The 20769-nt window shown below is 47.2% G+C and overlaps 1 protein-coding gene across 4 annotated transcripts in view; it reads left to right on the top strand.

The window, feature by feature from the left end:
* The window catches only part of NOP58 (NOP58 ribonucleoprotein), a 33441-nt gene extending 20425 nt beyond the window's left edge, over positions 1–13016 (top strand). For 3 of the 4 annotated variants that reach the window (XM_067298837.1, XM_067298840.1, XM_067298838.1), the window contains 2 exons: positions 4291–4412; positions 12080–13016. In XM_067298837.1, the coding sequence (XP_067154938.1) occupies positions 4291–4412; positions 12080–12406 (449 nt within the window). In that variant the 3' untranslated portion in view covers positions 12407–13016. Of the gene's footprint in view, positions 1–4290; positions 4413–5176; positions 5516–12079 lie in introns of those variants that run through there. The other variant, XM_067298839.1, reaches the window with a different exon arrangement.
* Positions 13017–20769: the final 7753 nt, after the last annotated feature.

Raw genomic sequence — 20769 nt, 5'->3', positions numbered from 1 at the left:
TTGCAAGGAACCTTGAGAATTAAAGCTATACTGGAGGGAGAATCCTTTATACTGTGAAGATCTGGGCCCCAGCTTACTCCCTCGTACTTATCATAATGGAACAAGGACATGTGAATGCTCTGTAGGCTTGAACTTACCCAGTTGCTTTTTGGAGCACGTGGGTGTTCTCACTGCTACTGTTCTTGATAATCTTTTGAACTAACTTCTCGTACAGTCTCAGAATTGTTCCCATGGCCTTCCCTGCCATTGTCAAACTAAGTGCTGACATCTCACAAGCGTGAAGTCCTTGCACGTGAAATTTTGAATCATTTCCAGCCTGGTCTGTTCAGTATGAGGATAGATATTTCTATTCATACGTATGTTATTTAATTGTTCATGATTTTATATAGAAAGCCTGCTTCTGCATCTGCTCCCTTTGCTTTACTGAGTATTGATATCTCTTAGCTTAGGGGATGGGTGGAGCTTAGCAGTTATCCTTGAGCTACAGAGAATTATCTGAGCATTAGACAGTGTGCAGAATGCTATTAAGCTGCTAAAATCCTCTGTGCTGTGGGGGTTTTTTTGGTTGTGTTTTTTTGTTGTTGTTTGGGGGGGGGGCATTTTTGGGTGTTGTTTTTTTTTTTAAACATTTCCCAGAACCTGAAGTGAGATTTCAGATGTGTTGTCCTCCTTCCTAAAAAGGAAGGGCATCCTTCAGATGTATGGTTTGTAGCTCCTGTTTTTCCCCAGCTCTGCAAGTAGAGTGGGTTGTTTTATTGGGAATACTTGGATATTAGAGCCAAGGCCCTCGTGTGCCAGATCCTTCAGACTAAGGAAGAAGCAGTTCCAGAGAACTTATTTACCTCATATCACCTGTATGCAGATCTCATCCCTTCAGCCTGTACTCCTGTACCCTTTAAAATATTACCACAGTTATGTTTGCAAATTCTTGTTCGCTCACCCAGCAAAATACATGGATTTCCCTGACCTTGCTCTTTTCCAAGTAGAGTTGGTCCGTCTACACAGCATGCTGCAGTAGTGGTGGTCCGAGAAGTGGTTGCGCAAGTTCCACAGTACGTAGGAAGTGAGGGCCATACCACAGAGGAGGTCCCAGCATTAAGATTTATGCTGCATGTCCCACTTGAATATGCACAAGTGTTTCAGTTCTGCTGTTCTTGGCTCTATTCTTCCTATTAGGCTTTTCCCTTGTTGGAGACTACACGTCCAGCCATAGTATTGCATAAGAAGTCTCTGCCCTCTCCTCCCCTCTGCTGTTTATGCAGCTGCCTGGCAAATGGGGTTTGCAGAAAAGCAGTCCAGCAGGGGGGAAAAAAATCAGCCAGATCAATTTTGATCCAGTTTGCAGCACAAGGGGAAGGAAGGTTAGGGGCAGGAAAGAACTGGGAAGCTGGCACTGCCACAGAAAAGTGATCTGTCAAACTATTCCTATAGTATTTGTAGTAAAGGGAAACAATTTTTTTAAATGGTGCTTGCCTGAAACCTAAATGTTACTGCAAGAGGAGGTATCATGTTTTGTGTCTCCTTGCTTAGGCTGCACATCTGGCAGTACTTTAGATAGGAACTGATGGGGAAGCAAAGAGTGATGGGTGCATGAATTCCAAACACTTATCTTTCACACCTAAAAAAAAAAAAACCTGAAAGGAAGGATAGTGCATGAAATAAATTTTAGTCCACTTAAGGAATTACCTTTTAATACAAAACCTGTTTTAATTGGTATTGGAGGTTGGACACGACTGATTTTGAGGCGGGGGCTAAAGTCGCTGGAGTTACATGTGGCTAGACAGAACGCTTCCCAGCATTACTGCTGACAGGCCTAGCCAGTGCCCCCAGTGAAGCACTCGCTTTGCGTTTAAGCATCAGGGTATAATATTAGCTAGTCACTTGAAAAGGTCTGTCTTGAAAAGAGGAGTGTCATCTTAAATTAATGGAGTGAACCCTGCAAGACCTAAAGCTTTAAATGACAGGGACGTGATGATGTGGTGTGTTTAGTGATAGACTGTTTGACTTGATTCGGTGCGCTTTGAGGAACGGCACGTGGGGAGGAGAGGGCACACTGGAGTTTGTAAAAGCTTAGAGAAGACTGGTGGAAAATGGGTGAATGGAACTGCAGCTAGCAATCCAGCGCGGTGCAGGGGCATCAGTCGAACTGCTCTTCCGGATGCTGCTTACTGTGCCTACTTGTGATAGTAAGAGCTGTTGGCTTTCTGGTCGACTGCTGTGTAGCACAGAGAAGCCCCACTGGGCGTGAGTGACTCGGAAGCGCTGGTTCTGGTAGGAGAAGAACAGCACCCCTGGAGCCTTCATCCTCATTCTGCCGAGGTACAAATGCACGAAGGCTTGTGATGAGCTTTGCTAGAAAGCGGCAGCTTAAATCTTCACGAAGGCATCTGCTGCCAGCTGTGAGAAGTGTCAGTGCCTATGAATGCGCAGTACGCTATCTGTTGTTGTAAATCGTGACAGGTTCCACTGCCTGGTGTGTCAGACATGATGACACATAGAGTAATAACAAGAAGTTATTTTCCCAAGGTACCACCCAGCATTTTGCTTGAAAATGCATAAGCTTCTTTTTACTTAGTAATCCAGCTAAGTGAAAACACGTAGCATAGCAAATGTGATACGTATGCTCCTGTTGTGTTGGATGGCTTTAATGCAGTATATGCTTATTTTTCAGCCACCTTTATTTATCTACATCATACACATAGAAGTGAGGAGGCTGATATTTATATTTGCACATGTTTTGGAACCTTTTGCTTGCACGCTGTTCAGTGTGAATGACGTGTGTGGCAGAATCCACTTAAAATTATACATACCAGTTCATTCATCTGGAATCCTTTGCTATTTTGCCTCTGGCATTTTTTAGTGTCAGAAAACTGCATGTGCTGCCTGGCTCTATTTTGCTGTAGACATATCCAGAAATTCTCTACCCTGAAGACGAACTTTTGTCTGAAGATTATGTTAGAGGCAAAGATTGAAACATATTTTTGAATCACAGAATCCTTTTGCTGCCCTGAGGAACTAAACTTGTGACAGAGCAATCAAGATGTTAGGAAGCTGCATGTTTTGGGGTTTCTGTAATTGCACTGGTTTTGTTTCTGTTCTTTCTGTAAATGATAAGTGAGTGTACTTTCCAAATGAAGCTGGTTCTGTTTTTTGGGAGTACTCTGAGAAGATTATTTCTTCTTGAGTCACACTTCTGGTAGCATCTGTACTCACCACAAACACCACTGATTTCAGCATCTCAGTTTTGTGGCTATTGAAGGACTATGGTTGCTACGTCATTAACTTACTCATGAGTACTGCATGCTGAGAAACTTGGTGTCCGACGCTGGCTCAGTTATGCAAATAAATTTAACTTGGGTAGATGCCAGTAACAGCCTGACTACTACATAAGCTGTCAGCTGGGTAATGATTTTTGCTTTGTTTCTTTACCTAGAGATTCCTAAAACTATATGGTATGTATTCTAGAAAATGAGTGGTAAATCATAGTGCCTCTACCACTGTGATTAGATATGCCTCCTGTTGACAAATTATTCTGAAACACAAATTTAAAAGAACATTAGTAAATCTTTCCATGGGTTAACAATCCTCTTGCCTTATACAGATAGTTCAATCCCTGTCTTCCAAGACAGGACAGAGTTTCTGCGCCTGCATTAAATGTTGTATGCTAGCACAGCATTGATTCTTTGCATTTGCTAGTCTAAACTGTTAAAGGAAGATTGCTGATTGGCTCTTCTTAGCAGACTTCCAACATCAGGATGTGGGAATTGGTTATGAATATCGACCTGCCAGCTGAGTGCATTTCTGATGTGGGTTTTAGAGTCCTTCCACTGCTCTTGAGATGCTGGTGAAAATATTTGCTGAGCTATGGACAGTCTGTTCTCAGGAAGGGTACTTGGAGATAATCTGGCAGACAAATCAAAACATGCAAGCTTGTTTTAAACTTCGGGAGCAGCATATAGGAGTGCTGTTTGTGCCAGGAGATGTGAATAGTGCTGTCTGAACGTTGCCACTTGTGTCTTAGGTAGTTGTATGTTTTGATAAGAGCAGGGAGTAGTCATGCAATTAAGGGAGATGAAGTGGAGCCAATATAAAGAGGGTAGTGTGGAGAGATGTAAAGAAAGCAGCGTGGTATTCTGTATTTTGCATTGTTTCTTACTATTCTCATTGCATCCTCTTACATCTTGTAGAAAGCACAGATATCGCACTTTTTTTTTTTTTTTTTTTTTTTTTGCCTTGTATACTTTAATAGCTAACAGCCTGCCTTTTGTTTTCCTTCCTTCTGTGGTACAGAAGAGACAAGTGTAGAAGAGGGTGAACCTGTCAAAAAGAAGAAAAAGAAAAAGGAGAAGAAAAAGCAAACTGAAGATGAGGGAGCACTGACCGAGGAACCACCCACCAGCCCTACAGTTGAGGTGAGAGACAGAATTGCACAGCTACCTGATCCTTTCTGGGAATGGATTCTTTCCAAAACATTGGGAGTGAGGGGGAAAAGCATATTCTTATCTATATAACTCATGGTATGTGAAGATTGTTTGACTATTTAGCAACTTTATTTCATCATATCCGTCACTTTAATGTCCAAGAAGATTGGCATTACAAAACAAGGTCTGGGAAATTTGTGACTGTAATGCCTCCAAGCACCAGGAGTGTTTCCTCTACTTTCTGCCCACTCCCAGCTTTAGTCTTCCCTCTTTCTACCTCTTTTCTAGAAAACTGGACAGGGCATCCTTTGGTGCTGAACCACAGAAATCTCTAGTGTTCAGGACTGCTGTGGAGCAGAAGCTGTACTTGTTGAACTGCTGAAGCATCATTTGATGTCTAGCATTAGCAGAGTGGGTGCAGCCAAACAGAACTGGTTGCTCAGTTTTGAAATCCTGTTGTCCTTTAGATGGGATTTAGTTTTCTTTGCTTGGGGCAGCTATGCAGCCTGATGCAGACTGACTACTGTGCTGAGCTGCCAGCTGTGTGACGGACAGCACAGCTTCCCCTGCCCCACTGGCCCTCCCACCCTGCTGTAAGCATCAAGTGGTATTAGCAGTAGGAGAAGGGAAAATCTCTTGAGTTGTGCTTTGCTGAGTATGGCAGCTGTTGTGCTGCTCTGAGTATGAGCTGCGTTGCCTAGCTACATGTTGCTTTTTTGCCGTTATGGTTTGCTCATAGCAACGTTTGTTTCCAGAATGCAGAGAAAAAGAAGAAAAAAAAGAAGAAAATGAAAGATGAGGATGAAGACTGATGAGGAGCTGAGGGAAACAGCCCCTTGGACAGCTGCTTCAGAGTAGTATTTCTTGAAATAATTTCTTTAGCCTTTTGCTGAAAACTATAACTTCCCTGTATTGGAAGAGGTCAAGGAGATGGATTTGACAGGTATTTTCTGCCCTGGAACAGGATATTGCAGTGTCTCTGCTACTTAAGAGGATTGCTGGCATTTTTTGCGCAGTTCCTTTTGTTAAGCTCTCCATAGATCCTCTTTTCATATGCAGTCTCCATTGATAAACAATAAAAACAGTTTTATGGAGATTTTATGCCTCTGTCTTAACTTATTTGTTGGCTTTCTAACCTATATCAGGGGTATTCCTAAGACTGTTTATTGTTTTAAATGAATAATCAGTAAAAGAAACTTTTCTAAATGTGTAAATGTTCTGTTGTAGTTTGTTCTATAAAGAATTCAGAACTTATATACTCAGTTCATTAAGATGAAAAAAAATTTTTTTTCTAGTTATCATGGTAGACTCTTACTAAACAAAATGGCAGAGTGTCTTTAGATGGATAACACTGGGTAACTTTTCAGCCAGTGCGGCTGGTGCTTTTCTGTTGAATATAGCTTACTGACCAGCTCTTAGCATGTGGCTTGCTCATTTTTTGGTGTAAACTGACACATTGAATCCCTAATGAAATTTATAGGATGCTCACTTAATGCACAGCTACCAATGGCAAGAATATGAGCTTCCTTTTCATTTTCTCAGGAATATTACACTGGCTTTAACTGCTATAATTGACCAGGCTGGAGGTATGGTGTTCTGAAACAGTGTATCAGGAGTGTGCTACCCTGCTGCAGCCACCTGTTATCTTAGGTGTTGTGGATCCTTCTGTGGTTGCACTGATTGCAGTTAGTGATATTTTACTGTGCAGAGCTCTGGATCACCTGGGAGTAGTGAGACTTCCAGTTCATCTGCATTTTGCAAGAAAAGTAAGGTTAAGTCTTTCAGCAGGCAGCAAAGGTGTTAAGTTATCTGTAATGAGATAGACTTGGCTGTTGGTGCCTTTAGCGCTTTACTGTGAATGTATTCTCAAACACAAATCATTACAGACATACGAGTTCAGTTTCCTCTGAACTATTAATGCAGTCACTTCCTCAAAAGTCTCAGATAAATTATGTATATGCTGCTCAGGAACTGTCCTGTATAATTTACCCCAATCAGAAAATTTGTACGAACGTCAGTTGCTTAATAAGTAACCAGTAGAGTTGAGATGCAAAGAGATTATTTTTGCATGGCCACCTTTTCCTCCTTGTGCTTATTGCTTTGGTAACAAGGGAATGTGATTTTTTTGTGTGTGTGTGTGTGTCTTATTTAGCACTTTTTAGTGGCTTATTATTATAAGCCAATGTCCATTCTAAGCCAGATTCTAAACTCCAGGGCAGCGCACTGGAGTTTAATCATGAAGAAACATGTCTTTGTCCCTCTTCCTCGTCCAGTGTTATGTGTATTGATTTCAATATCAGATTAACCAGAACTTCTATTTTATTCTGTTTTTAAATTTCTGAAGTGCTGTAAGGTTGGTTGTTTTTCTTCCTGAGTGAAACTGCTTTAGAGAAAATAGGGCTGAGAGCTCAATGTGCATGACCCAGAAATATTGTGTGGAGGAAAGGAAGGAAGTTCTAAGCTTTTCAGTCCTGGATAGATCATGCATTATCTACTACCACCTCTTTTGAGCAGGTATGGAAATAAGCATTCTGGATTCTGACTTGAACTGCTGATCTCCTTATCCTAGAAACCATGAGCTGCAGATCCCAAAGGACGGCTGCTGAAACACTGATAAGTGTCTTCAACTTGAGTGCTAAATATGATCAGTGAGAGTAAACAGTGGTGATGCAGACTGCAGTCACTGTAATCCATGGTCACTGTACTTGATGTTGCTTATCAGTTCTGGCAGATAAGACTGTTTTACTTGCATATGGTTTTTCACAAAGGTTTGTGGATTTGTTTAAAATTCTGCATCCTAAAGTGTTTAAAAAAAGAAAAGAAAAATAACTGTATTTGGGAAATAGTATAGCCCTATTGCACAGGTAACAGTGACTACCCAAGAAGTAGGACAGGCCCTTAATTGGGACTTAAGCCTTTTAATCTTTTTAAAATAGAATTTTGATTTCTGAGGCTTATCCAGCATTGCTTTTAAGAAATAATTTTGCAACGGGTCATATGTACTGCCTGCGCTATAGGTCAATAACTAATCTTTGGAGGGGAGTTGTCAAAAAGCATCTTGCACAGGCTATTTGGGGACTTAACCATTATGTCCCCAGCTGCTGCCATCCTGGGATAGCATGTGCAGCACACTCACTCTGTTTTTAAAAATCTAGTCCCATGTTAGATCTTGAGAGCTTTACAGCCCAATTTAATTCTGAATCAGTAGCCAACAGTTGAACAAAAATCATGTATCTAGCCAAGGTGTGGAGGTTCAACGAAGTCTTCCATCTGCTAGCTGGAATTTACAAACTTTGGGGATTTTTTTTCCTGTAGTATGATAGATACTACAAACTACCTGAAACCATCAGATACATCCCCATTTCAGCTACTTAAGAGGCATCATGCTGTCTTGAAACAATAGATAGGGCTGCAAGGGTCCATGCAGTTATGACCTTGCATGGGTTTTCCTGGAAGCAGAAGGAAATGTAGTATCTCCAACTCATTCAATGCTGTAGAGTCTTAACATGAACCACTGTGATGGTGGTTTTGGTATGTGTCACCTCCCACGCTAATCCCCTGTAGAAAAGCAGCTGGAATTCCTTGTGTCTCTGCAAGCAAAGCCCTGCGTGGGGCAGGCCCTTATTGCAGAGACCTCTCCCTTTTAACAGGGAGAAATACTCTTGTGTGGTTGTAAGGGAGAAAGGACTTTGTGGCAGGGTATCGGAGTAGAGGACAGTTATGTTGACTGAGCCTCAAGCTCTGTGGTGACAAATGGGACCCGAATGATGGCTGTTCCCCTGGGGAGGGGTTACACACACCTCTGCCAGGAAACACCTGTACCAAGCCACAGGAAACGGGGCTGATGGTCCTGGTTTGGGGAGCTGCCAGATGCTTATTAACTGACCATGTGCCCCAGTGGTGTTCCACTGGGGCTGATGATAATGCTTCATTTTTTCTCCTCAGAGGACCAGTTTTAAAAAGTACATAGGCTTGACTGGCTTTGGGCTCAGGGCCTGCTGCCTGCTTCTCCCCTCCTTGTCCCCGCTGCAGCTGGAGGCAAAGGACGGCCAAATGGGCTGCAAGCTTTCTGCCGCCTCTCCGCTGCAGAGTCCAAGTGCAAATTGCCTGGCAAGGCTCAAGTCTTTTGTGGAGTTTTCTGCTCCTTTTCCTCTCTGGAGATGGGGAGTTTTGCGCAGGGAGGGGACACTGCTGCCCAGCTCTGCAGTGAGGGTGCTGGTACGTGTCTGCTGCTCTCTCTGCTCCTCCCCAGCACTGCTCTCACCATGTGGGCATGATCCTGCTTGCTTAGGAGCTACTTTGCACTGCAAAAACTGTTACTAGGAGAATTAATGTATTTTCTAGCCTAAGAACTGTAGTCTCTTAGGAAAACAGATGTGTTCTTTGCTTGCTACTTGGGAATTTGACTGTAGAGGTGGCAGCGGGGACTTTTCTCACCAGTTTGAAACCCAGCCTTGGTGAATGTCTGTGGGACGGTGCTGTGGGGACGCAGCCCCGGCCCTGCCGTGACCGGCAGCAACAGTCCCTCACCTCGGTGCTCGCTGGCCCCGTATGCCTGCGCTTCTTGCCAGGCTTTTGCTGCTGGTGCTGGTGGAGCGTGCTTCATGCTGCAGCTGTTCACAGGCTGTTTCTCTCGTGCATGGAGGCGCGCGCCTGGTGTACACCTGCCTCGGTGGGCACGAGAAGCCAAGCGGAGGGATGCTGTGTTTTTCCCCTACCGCAGGGAGCAGGGCCAGAGGGTGCATGTCATCACCGGGCTTTTATGCCTCTTCCTCCCCACATGTAAGATGCTTTCAGTCCTTTCCCGTCATGTCGGAAGTGGTTTGCCCGTGTCTTTGCTACACGTATGCATAGCAGTGTGGGCTGCTCCAGGCATGTGCGTGTGCATGTTGTGTCCCTGGCCCATGTGCGACTTGCAAACCAAGCTGCGCTGTCTCGCCCATCTTGTGCCCTCTGCCTTATTTCTTGGGCAGTGGTTCATTCCTGTCATAGCAATGAATATCTTTGCGTGTTCAATGGCTCCATGTTTTCAGTAGCAGTAATGTACGTAGAAAATTTTCTGATGCGCGATTTCCTCCTCCCAGCTACTGGCTAATGGAAACAGCAATGCTGTCTCCGTAGACTTAGATCAAAATACAATGAACCGCTTGCGATGGGCTGGTATGAAGCCTGTGGGGCCCCTCCGGGTGGGCGTAGGATTGACACGCCATGCCGCAGCGCTGGCCGTGGCGGGGAGGCCGGGGTAGGAGGGCTCCAGGCCCCGAGGAAACGCAGCACCAAAGCCGCCCTCCTTTGGAGCCGAGCTCTTTGCACTTGCCACACTTAATCTCTGATCTTCATCTTCCACCTCTAAAGAGTGGGATAATGCTTCCCAAATCCCATAAGTGTGCAGGGCTCTCATTATTTATGAAACACTGTGAGAGCTCCAAATAGGATGTGAGACAGACGTGTTGTGAAGAAGGAAGCTTGTTTGAGAAAGCAGCGGCTGCAGATGAGGTTATCTAAATCCAAAATGAAATCTCCCATAACAGGACTGTGGCCAAAGTCTCATAGGGCAGCTGTGTGAAATCTCTTACAGAAGAGGGAATTAAAACCAGCTGTTCCAGAATTCCTAGCACTTCATTTTGCATTGTATTAAAAAAAAGGCTTATCTTAGTAATGAGCTAGAATCACTTTTAAAATCTTTTTTTAAAATGTGCTTGGCATGCAGCCAGTGGGGAAAGCACTGAAAAACAAGCTCACACGTTATCAGTGCTCTCTGTTAGCAGGTCGGAAAGCCTGTACGAAAGCGCAGCTACCATGGATGGGAGACGGGCATTTATACAGCTGTGAATGTAGCGCCGTAACACTGGAGATAAAGGTAAATGAGATATAATTGCCAGTTGCCTAATCGGGGTATTGCAACATGTTGGAGCAACATAGTGGGCAATGCTGCGGTGAGGGAGCACGCTTACTCCATGTGCACTCCGGCCTGGCAGAACGGGCCAGCAAATGTAAGAACAGCTTTGGCCTTTGCTACCGTTCCCTGCGTTTGCGCTAGGCTGGCACCAGGCAGCCGCAGAAAGTCGGGGGGGGAGCGCCTCGCCAAGCCGCGTGAGGGCCAGCACCGGCTCTCGTACGCACGTGCCTGGATTTGATGGCCTCCCTGTGCGGCGCCAGCCAGTCTCTCGGCCACTTTTCAGGCAACAGGAAGCCTATTGCGCTCTTTAAATCCTGCTGAAGTTCCTGAAATAGGGTGATTTTTATCTTTTTTTGCTGTCTGCAGGAGTGTGGCCTGTGCCAGCCCTGTGAGCCACGGGGCAGACGGACATCGGGCTGCCCCGGTGCCAGAGGACGGGGTCCAGGGCTGAAATCCTGGGCCTGTCACCCCCTGCCTCCCCAGGGCTGCCGTGGCGTTGGCGCCCGCCCGTTTCCAGGCACCGCTGCTCTCCTTCAGTTATTTAAAGGAGTTTTTTGTATGTTGGCTGCTGCCCTGGCTTCTCCGGGTGACTCATCTTGCAGTAACTATGGCTTCCCGCCTATCTCTGCCTGGCGTGCGCTGGCTGTCGGCCGCAGCCAGAGCGTTCGGATGTTTTGCATGAGGACTTGGATTTTGAGAGCTTGTTTAGCCCCAGAACAAGCCGGATGGAGTAAACAGCGGAGCTGCCACCTTTGTGGTGCAGGCCCTCGCCATTTCGGGAAAGGAACGTTATTAATTAAATGGTTATGAGAGATGGCTGAGTCTTCTCCCCCCCCCCCCCCCCCCCCCTTTGGCTCATTCCCTTGATTTGAGAGGCCTGTTATCTTTTTTCCTTAGTTTGTGGTTTAAGTGTTTTGGTGATCAAAATAGCTCTGCTCTGCAGCATCTGTGAGAAAGGGCCATGTGCCTCTCTCCGGAGAAGAGGTTTAAAGCCCCAGGAGAAGAGAGATTGAGACACTTTCTTGCATATGCCCTGCAGCAGATATTCCTGATAACTAATGCACCCGAAACTATTAAAGAAAGTACAGAGACAAATAGTACCAAAACTAATTAAAAAGAAAAGGAACCATTCCTTTTGTGGGGCCACACCCTGCACACCAGGAAATACTTAATATTATGCAGAAATTTGAGAGAGAGAGTGGTAATTTCCTGAACGGAGTGGGCCAGAAGGCTCCTGGTATTTGCTTAGCTTATTTTGTTGTGGCAGTAGGATGAGCTTGGTGGAGTGGCTAGTGAAAGTCCGTGTTCTCAGGAGGCTTGGAAAAGCTTCACAGCTCTGCAACTCTCCTGTAGGAAATTAAAAGTGACTGGCTGCGGCACTGAAGACTGGATCCAACTATTATTACAATTAGCAGCGATCTTTCTATTGACTTTGCAGGTGCTCATAAATAGCCTCGCAGATGCTGTGTTGATAGGCAAGTGCTCGAGATGACTTGTTTTGCAGCGAGGTGAGGTATACGGTTAGATTTTTATCCAGTAACCAGCAATCTACGTTATCAGATTGTTTATCTTTTGGTTTCTTAGTCCAGCTAACGTGCTTTGCTTTACTAACCAAAGGGGCCAAAGAACCATCACAAGAGACAGCTTTTTGTCAGATGCAGCACCTGCAGCATGCACCAGGTCTGTAAATATTCCTTTTTATTAAATACATGCTGATGCACTGAGCTTTGATTTACTTTTATTTTGTCGTTGCCTCCAGTCCTTTCAGAGGAGCCTCCTTTTCCGCTTCCAGACAGTGAGGGGCGAGAGATGGCTTGCACCGCGAGGGTGGCTGTGCTGCCGGGGGGTTGCGCGGGCTCCCTCATACGTGGCAGCCTGGTCCTCGTGCCCTCCAGGGCCTGCCGCAAGCAAGAGGCACCGACACCAGTTTAATTGCGTGAGTCTATGGGCTGTCAAAAAGACCAAACGGTGTGAACTTCTCAATAAAGCACTGGAGCTGGCAACTCTGACACCAACATTTGAACAACTACTGCTTGCTGGGGCCAAAACTGCGCAAAAGAGCTTGACGTGCTTTTCTAACCTTTAAAAGTGCCTGAATGTGGCATAATAGAATCTGTTTATTATGTTTTGGTGATTTCCCAATCAAGTTTGCTCAACGTACAGCTTAAAAACCCAGGGTTTCTTTCGCTGCTGGCTGCTGCCCTCTGTGCTGCCTTGACCTTCAGCGACGGCTGCAGTTCGTGCCTGCAAGAGGCACGGGTCCCGCGAGGCTCTGCAAAACCCTGTCGGCGAGCAGCCGGGCGCCTGCCGCAGCAGAGAGCAGGGCTGAAACCCTGCTGTCCTTCGCTGCGTGGTTATCCCGGCCGCGCGCTGCGAGTGACGCTTGGGGAGCTGGGAGGGAGGAGCGGAGGGAGGGAGCTGCGCGCAGCCCTCCAGGCTTCCGTGCAAGGGAAACGCTTCAGAAACGCCCCGCCAGCGAACCTCATGGATCATCCAAGCACGATGCCCACAGGAAAAAGAAGTGAATTTGGTGACTTCTTCTTCCTACAGCTGCTTCTCTAAGGCGGGCAAAGTCTAGCCTTTTGCTGGCGTATGTCCAGCTATGCGGTTTGCCCAGTGTAGGTAGTTTTGCTCCTCTTTCAGAGACTCTGAGTAATAAAAGCCTCTTCAGTCAAAGACTGAAAGCGATATGAGGACTTACGCTAAGAAATATTTTTTCCTCTGCATATATCCATGAAAACGAATGGGGAAAAGTGCCCCGTGCGCGAGCGGGGAGTAGCCCTGCTGTGGTGGGTCAGGTCACCCCGGGAGGGAGGACGCACGGCAGCGGGGCCCCGTGGGGCTGGTACACGGCGCAGGGAAGGGTTTGTGCCACTGCAGCAATTGGGAAGGCATCGTCTGGCGGCACCTGTCCACAGGCGCAAAGCGCTTCAGGTGGCTTGGGCTAAAACCTCAGCCTTTCCTGTTTACGTGGGCGTTAAGTCATGTCGGGCCCTCGATGTTGCAAGTTTGATTGCGCAATTGTGATGTTTCTTTGGTAACTTAGAGCCTTCCAGGACATGACACAATGGGAAAGAGTTTAATGTCTGATATCAAAAGGAAAAAAATCTGTAAGGGTAATGTTAAAGTCCTTGGGGTTGAGTTCCCATGTCGTAAAGAAAGAAAAATAAAAATGGTGTGGAAGTTGTTTTCTTTCTTGATCTGTCTTTGCAGATCACTTTAAACTGTGCATTTCTTGATAGCTATTTGCTATCCAGAAAGCAAGTGAATTTTGACACAAAATCTTGAGGGATGTACAGTCCTAGCACAGCAGAAAACATTTCTGAAAGTTAAACTGCTTCTTGTCACGTTCAGCAGATTTATTTTGATCTCTCCTGATTTCTGTGATTTCTTTGCACTGCTTTGGATGCTCTGGCGAACCCCAGGTCTGTTCTGCGCCAGAGCGGCCCGGACGCGGGCACCAGAGATGGGCTGCAGTCTAGCACTGGGTGGTTTCGAGAGCGGTTTTAGGGTGGTTTTGAGAGAAATCACAGCAAGAAACACTCGGTTTTGAGCTACATGTGTGTGCATATGCTTGTCCTTGCTTGTCCCTTGCATGGACCAGAGCGACTGATGGTAAAAGGGAGCCACTGCAGCTCTCCCAGCAGCGCAGGCTCCTGAGAGCAGCTCCGGCTGGACTCCGGGTCAGGGCTGAGGACGCCTTGCTGAAATCCCTGCTGAGAGAGCCAGCAGAGGGAGCCTGCCGGTGTCGGAAAAGGCTGGGCAAAAATAACCACCGCATTCGGTAAAAGCAATGAAAGCCTTGAAAGCGACCTCGTCCTCATCCAGCTCCAGCCCGCGGCAGGGCAGGTCGGAGCAGCCTGTTGGCGGGGGCAGCCCCTGCCCTTTGCCGTAACTATCGCTCATTCCGGCTCCCAAGTAGCTGGCATGAAAACAAGCCACCAGCGTGGGAAAAATCCCCAGCATCCTGCCATCGTCATCTTACGCAAAAAATAACTAGGTAGTGGAAAGCAGATGTTTGGCTTTAAGCGGCCACGGTGGTTGAAAGGTCGAGTTTGGGGTGGTGCTTGGCCAGTGCAGCCAGCTCTGCAGCTGGGGAGGCGGCGGAGGACGACCTGGACGGTTGTTTTCTCGGTAGCGGGATGCAAGGCTACTAGAAATGATCCTCTATGAGGCAAAACAGGGCAAGAGCAAGAGCTCATCGTGCAGGCTGTGAGCTTGTGGGTCAGATGGTGTGATGTGCTGCTTCCAGACAGTGCACACGCGAGCCCGGCCCGCGATCGAGACAAATGTGGCTTTTAGCCCCGGCCATCCATCTGTCTCATCCATCTGGTTTGCTTTTGCCAGCTGGCAGAAAAGGCTCTTTTATCTGAAACTATTTCCAGCTATTTCTCCTTTGAGAAACTCCTATGTGTTTGCATGACTTGGAGGAGCTATTTCCAGCAGTTCGGGCTGGAGCGCGTTCTAGCTTGTGTTTTATGACAGGTATTTGAGCACATTCCTTGATTTTAAAAGGGCTGTTGGAGCTGTTCATCTTTTTGAGGAAGGGCGCGTTTCCTGCTCAAAACATTCATTTTTTTGTCGTGGTATTTTCAGTACCCTTCAGAAATCGCAGGCTGGCAGCACGTTACTTAGGGTAAGCCAAGCCCAGGAGCACTGGCTGGGAACCTTGCAGCTGGGGCGTTTAGTGACATGCGGACAGCAGGATGAAACTCATGGGGCAGGAGAGCTGTTTTTTAAGACTAGGGTTTTTTTAAGACTGTCTTTTAAGACTGCATTTGAGATACTGACTGTTTATGATCTGAGTCAGTTATTTTGCAAAGACGCTGCTGCTGGTGCACAGTCCGGACGAACGGAAGAACAAAAAAGGAGCTTTGAGGGAACATGTTATTTCTGGGGCATTTTGAACACATGGACACGGTGGGGAGCAATGGTTATTGCGTTTCTTCATGACAATACCCAAAATAAGGTCTGCTCTGGTTTCCAGGAGTAGCTCTGATACGTCTAAGCGGAAGGAAGTGTGATGGGTGTTGCATCTTACTTGATTTAGGGAGCGTTGAATAACATGTATTTCCAAGTATATCGAACAGCCCCGTGTTCTGCTTTCCTGAATAGCAGCCACATAATGGAAGAAATCCCTAGAGCCACTCGGCGCGTGACGACTACGTTACCAGGATGGACGGAGTTATAAAGCTGGGAAGTTCAGCCGCCTCCTGCAGACGTTGGGTAGGAGTTGGTCAGCTTAGAAGAAAACCTTGTTTTTCAGACGTAGTGATTTGCGGCCAAATCGCGCCGTCCTGAGGGAGCCTTCTGGCCGCAAAAGCGACTTCGGGATTTGGCCTCGCGTAGCTTCGAGATAAAAGCTTTTGTGCAATCGCTAATTCGCCGCCACAGTCGCTTTGGCTTCTCTCGTTATCGGTGTGGAGTTGTGTTTTTCATGCCGGGGGCTGGATTTTCCTGGCAGCGGGTCTGCGGTCGGCAGCGCGTGCGCCAGGGCCGCTAACAGCGAGGAGCCGGCTCCCACGTCCCCCGACCGGGGCTGTGGCCTGTTTCTCCTGGCACCGCTTTAAAGCCTCCGCTCTGCACGTGGCTCCCAGTGACCGGTGGCAGCGGTGCGCTCGCCGCAGGGAAAGGCCTGATGTTATCCCGCTTTTCTCACGCTCCCCCAGACCTACCTGTCAGCCCTTCGCTTTGCTTTGTTTCGGCACAAAACAAAACATAATCAAAGCTCTGCTCTAAGCAATGGCTGGAGGGAGCCAAGTGCACCTGGGCTCGGCTTTGCTCGGGCTTTCCTAAGAGTCCGCAGCCATAAGAGTCTCATTTTTCGGAAGCAGTCGCCGCCTCTGTGTGGATGGGGCACGCTCTGGGCGGCCTGGGATGGCTGCTCGCGGGAGTGAAAAACACCCCAGCTCAGTGGCGGGGGCCGGCGAAGCAGGGCCATACGTCCAAATGCAAATGCATGTTTGTGGGATTGGCCCCTGCTTCATTTAACTTTAGGATAGTGATTAAATCGTGACCTTCTCAGGCAAAGATGGCAGGTCTGTGACCGTGGCTTTGGGGGGTTTTTCAGCTCTGTTGCATGTGAGGGCGATACATTGCACTAATTGCAGACTGTACATTGCAGACTAATAAGGGTTGAAGATGCATTTAATGACAGTGAGTTAAAACTGAAGGGCAAGATGCTTTGCAGTGCGTGCAGGGGAAAGCGGTGCCGTGAGCAGCAGTGTGTTTAGCTGTTTGCATCAGCAGAAGCTGCCGGAGGAGATTATACAGTAGCAGCAGCTGCCCCTGAAATTATCTGTGCACGTTTGGCTCCAAGCATCCCCGCACAGCCAGCGGGAGGTCACCGCAGGGGCTGATAAGGACTCGCCGGATGCCAAAAAGAAGACAGGACAAGGTCAGAGGCCTTTCTGGTAGCGAGGGAGAGCGTGTTTAGCAAACGCCGCTGTCTCCCGAGTTAGGGCGAGAGATTTCATCAACAAGTCACGCGGAGGAGGAGGAGGAGGTCTGAGCGCTGCGAGAGGGCAGGGGAAATCTGCTTTACAGCTGTTGGCTCCGCTGGGAGAAGCATGGGAATTGTCCGCTTCCTTCCCAAACTGGAGTTATCTGTTGGGTCCCCCCGAGGAGCTGATCCGAGCTGGATGCCGAGAAACTGTTGAACTTTTCCTGCTGCCTCTGAGCGCGGGGTTGTCATCAGGGCCGGGGACGGGAGCCTGGTGCTGCCGGCGAAGTGCGGGGCCGCCCCATCCCACCGCCTCTGCGGGTGCCTGAACAGCCGTCCTGTCAGGAGCAAAAAACAAACTTTGCTGCCCTGCGGATGAGGATAGAAATAAGCATTTTGGTGTGCGTCAGACCGGCTGGGGTCTCATTTTCCTTTTGCGAATTGTAACCTTCCCCAAGCTGGGGAAACGGTTAAAAGAACACAAAAGTGAAACCGCAAAAAGTACCAGAGAGGGGAAACCCTGCTCAGGCACTGATTTCACTGAGCTCAGTGAGGGGAAAAAAAGGAGGAGGGATGGGTAAAAGCAATACGTGAAAAGTCAAAATTAATTAAGGGTATTTTCTGACAAATTTGAAAAAAGGCAAAAACCCCCTCCAACCTAGGGAACGCGAGGCGCCTCCTGGGGCATTTCCTCCTGCGAGGTTGTCCTTCCTGCTGCTGGCGAGCTTTCATCTGTAGGGAAATTACAAACTCTTTGCGATGGAAATCAAGGGCAATTTTTCCTTTAGAAGTCTCTACCTACTTGTCCCTCCCTGCTTATTTATATCATAGGCTTTAATTTTAAATCGCAAGCAAAGGTAGAGGTTTCCTGGAGCCTGAGGGCTGCCCATGCCCCCTAAGCCACACACGCAGGGCTTGGTCAACCCATTTTGGTCTGAAAATGACCTCTGGGGGCCCATCGCTCGTTGGTGAATCAGAGCTTTTTAGACCTCTGAAATTTCAAATGACCTGAGATAGTGCGAGGTGAAGGGAGGGACTGTGCCACCGAGGCTGGCTCCGTGCCCCAGCCGCTGAGGAGCCGTGTCTGTGGTTCAGGGGAGGATTTATTTGCTCTATATATTCCTGAGAGTTATGTGAAAGGCAGAGAGGCCGTACAGAGACACTGACTCATTTTTTGATCTGAAGGAGTGTTCTCCACAGATAAAAATAAGTTTCAAAATCATCAGACAACAGATGTCACGCTGCAGGCAGAAGCAGAAGGGACGGACGTCTTCTGTTTGGTGTGGTGACAGGTAGCAGTTCAACTTTCATCTCTGTAAAGGTGCTGGCCACATGCGGGACGGCAACGGCTGCTTAGGAGCAGAAAGGAAAGGCGGCTTCGGAAAGCCAACGTGGCCTTGCCCTGCGACGCAGCTCTTGCAGGCCTGGCACCGCTCGCCGTATCTCCGTTTCCAACTAAGTCCGCTGCTGGACCTAATGAGTAAGGAAGGGATGTTTTGAACCGACAAACACCCTGCAGCAAATTTCCCATTTGAGGTTGTGATGAGCAAGCCGGGAGATTGGGGTGAGCCATAAAGGGCCTTTTGCCTAGGATTTAAGGCTTAACTCCAGGTGGGAGGTGCTTCTCCGGGCTTGCAGGAAAGCTTCTCTCACCTCCACCCCCAGCCTGGAGATAAAGTTCCCACAGACTAAGCAGTGTTATCTCCAAAACGAGACAGCTACTGCTCCCAACATTGCTCGTAGTTCATTATCACAGCGAGATATCACGTCTTATGAAATGTAAGAATGGCTATTAGCTGATTCACTGCTAATCCTTTTAGACACAGAGTATGCCATTGACTTTGTCAATGGAATAAACACACACGTTTACTATGTGTTTATCCCGCAACGCTCAGCTCCTTCCTCCTTCTCCCAAAGGCTCAACCTGTCCCATACCCGCCTGGGACACTTCCAGGCTTGAACCTTGTATCTGCTACAATGCAGTTCTGCGCTACCCATAGGAAAACATCTGCCACATCGAAATCAGGAAATGTGCGGACAGCGTAAAAGGAAAGGAATTTAATATGAAAATAGATCTTCACAAGGAACTGCCACAAAAGCTGTATAATTCATTTTTGTAATAAATTAATTAAGTCTCCTTCTGAAAGCTAAACAGAGCTGCCACAAAATTTGTAGTCCGGCCAAGGACGACATCAAAGACTACAGTAACTTTGTTGCAGAGTATGGTTCATTTTGCAGTAGATCACACAGCAGCAGGGCAGAGTTAGAAAAAAACAGGTCTGAAAGCACTTATGAATTCATACTCACAAATGTTTCCTTTTTTTGAAGGCTACATAGTTGCTGCTCTTTTCTACGCTTCAGAGACAAAGAAAAAAAATGAAGACATAATAGTCTTCAGACGGACGTTTCTGAGTCCAAAGGCCAAAAGTAATGTCTGGCACAGATTATCTGACTGGACTAAAGGGGAAACGAGTTCCCTCCGAGGCAGGGAATTCAATCCGCCGTTTCCTTAAAGCTGTGGGTTGACTGTCAAGAGCGAGAGCCTGCTCTGCCACGTGCTGCCACCGGAGGTTTGATGGGTTTATCTCCAGTCTTGGCAGGACACATGGGCTGTCGCTGGTGGTGCTTTTCCTTCCTGTGAAGAAGACCGGAAAGTTTCTCCCACACAGGATTTTTCCAAGGTTTCGGGCGGTTGTTTCCCCCTCGGGCTGCAATGCCGCTGTCCTGACTACGTCCCACCTTGGTGTCTCTCTTTGGAGGAGTCAGTTTCCCTAAGGCGAAGCTGAGCCCTGGAGAGGGGACGGACACCAACCCTTGGTTCAGACAAGGTGACGGTGATGCTGGTGGGCTGAAGAAGGCTCTGAAGGGTAGGATGCCTTGCCCTATTGCTAAGAAAATCTGTCCCCCCTAGAGAAAGGTGTTTCTGGATCCAGATTGCTCCTAAAGTCCCTGGGGTGTTCACCGTTCTTCCTTTAACTACGATCGTCCCGCAGCCACCCTTGCTTTTCCAACCTTTCATTCCCAGGGGACTTACGGGGGGGTATCGGTGCCTTGGTGTGACACCCTGGATTTGAGGCCGATGGGAAAATCTGTGTAAAATAAGTAACCAAATACCTACAATGGTAACAGCGTCTGCGTGTGATTACTTGTTTAGCTACACTGGCTGCAGCTTCTCGCTGCTAACTCAGCAGACTGCAAGGAGCAGACAGTATTGTCTTTTCGGTTCGTTCTGGCTGCAGTTCAGGATGTTAATAACAATCTAGACAGCTTTATAAGGCTTGGATCCTGGCTATCGCAGATCACCTCTCTCTCGATATACTGCTACAGGAGGTGAGATCAGGGAAGATGATCTTGCTGACAGGTCCCTAATTTAGCGATAAGTGGCAAGCGTTTGCAATGGAGACCCACACCAAATCCATTATTTATGAAGATACCGCTTGGGGTCCAGGATGGGAGTATTTATTTGTAGGGAAGTCTGTGAACATCTTGATTATTATTGTTTTAACGTGTGTTTATGCATCAGAGTCAACGCTACAGGGATGCTTTCTTTTAAAACAAACAAATAAGCTCCTAGAAACAAAGCATTGGGTGATGTTGTTATCCTCTCTTCCCAGCATTTATGACAGCATTGAGAGAACACCCTGGGCAGGCTGATGGGCAGCCAAGTAAAATTTATGACTTACTTTAAACTGATTTGTTGACATCATGAAAAGCCCTGTCAAAAAGAGCAGTTCTCCGAGTCCTAACAATGATAACGGCTGTATGGCATCAGCACTGAAATGCTCTTGGGTAGCAGGGAACCTATCCTGAGAAATCTTTTAAGAAGTGCCTGAAAATTGTGTTTTCTGAAAAGGAATAGGGCTAAAGTTATTGTCTGGTAGGTTGTTTTGGTTTTCTTAATGCTTTGTTGATTTTATTTTCCACTGATTGGAATATTCGCTTGGAAGCATGAAAGTAAGATTTTCCATATGTCAGGTAATTTAAAAAAATTAAATGTGTTGTTTAAA

This window comes from Apteryx mantelli, chromosome 6 (assembly GCF_036417845.1).
Source record: "Apteryx mantelli isolate bAptMan1 chromosome 6, bAptMan1.hap1, whole genome shotgun sequence".
Taxonomy (NCBI): domain Eukaryota; kingdom Metazoa; phylum Chordata; class Aves; order Apterygiformes; family Apterygidae; genus Apteryx; species Apteryx mantelli.
This window is presented reverse-complemented; position numbering and strand designations above follow the sequence as displayed.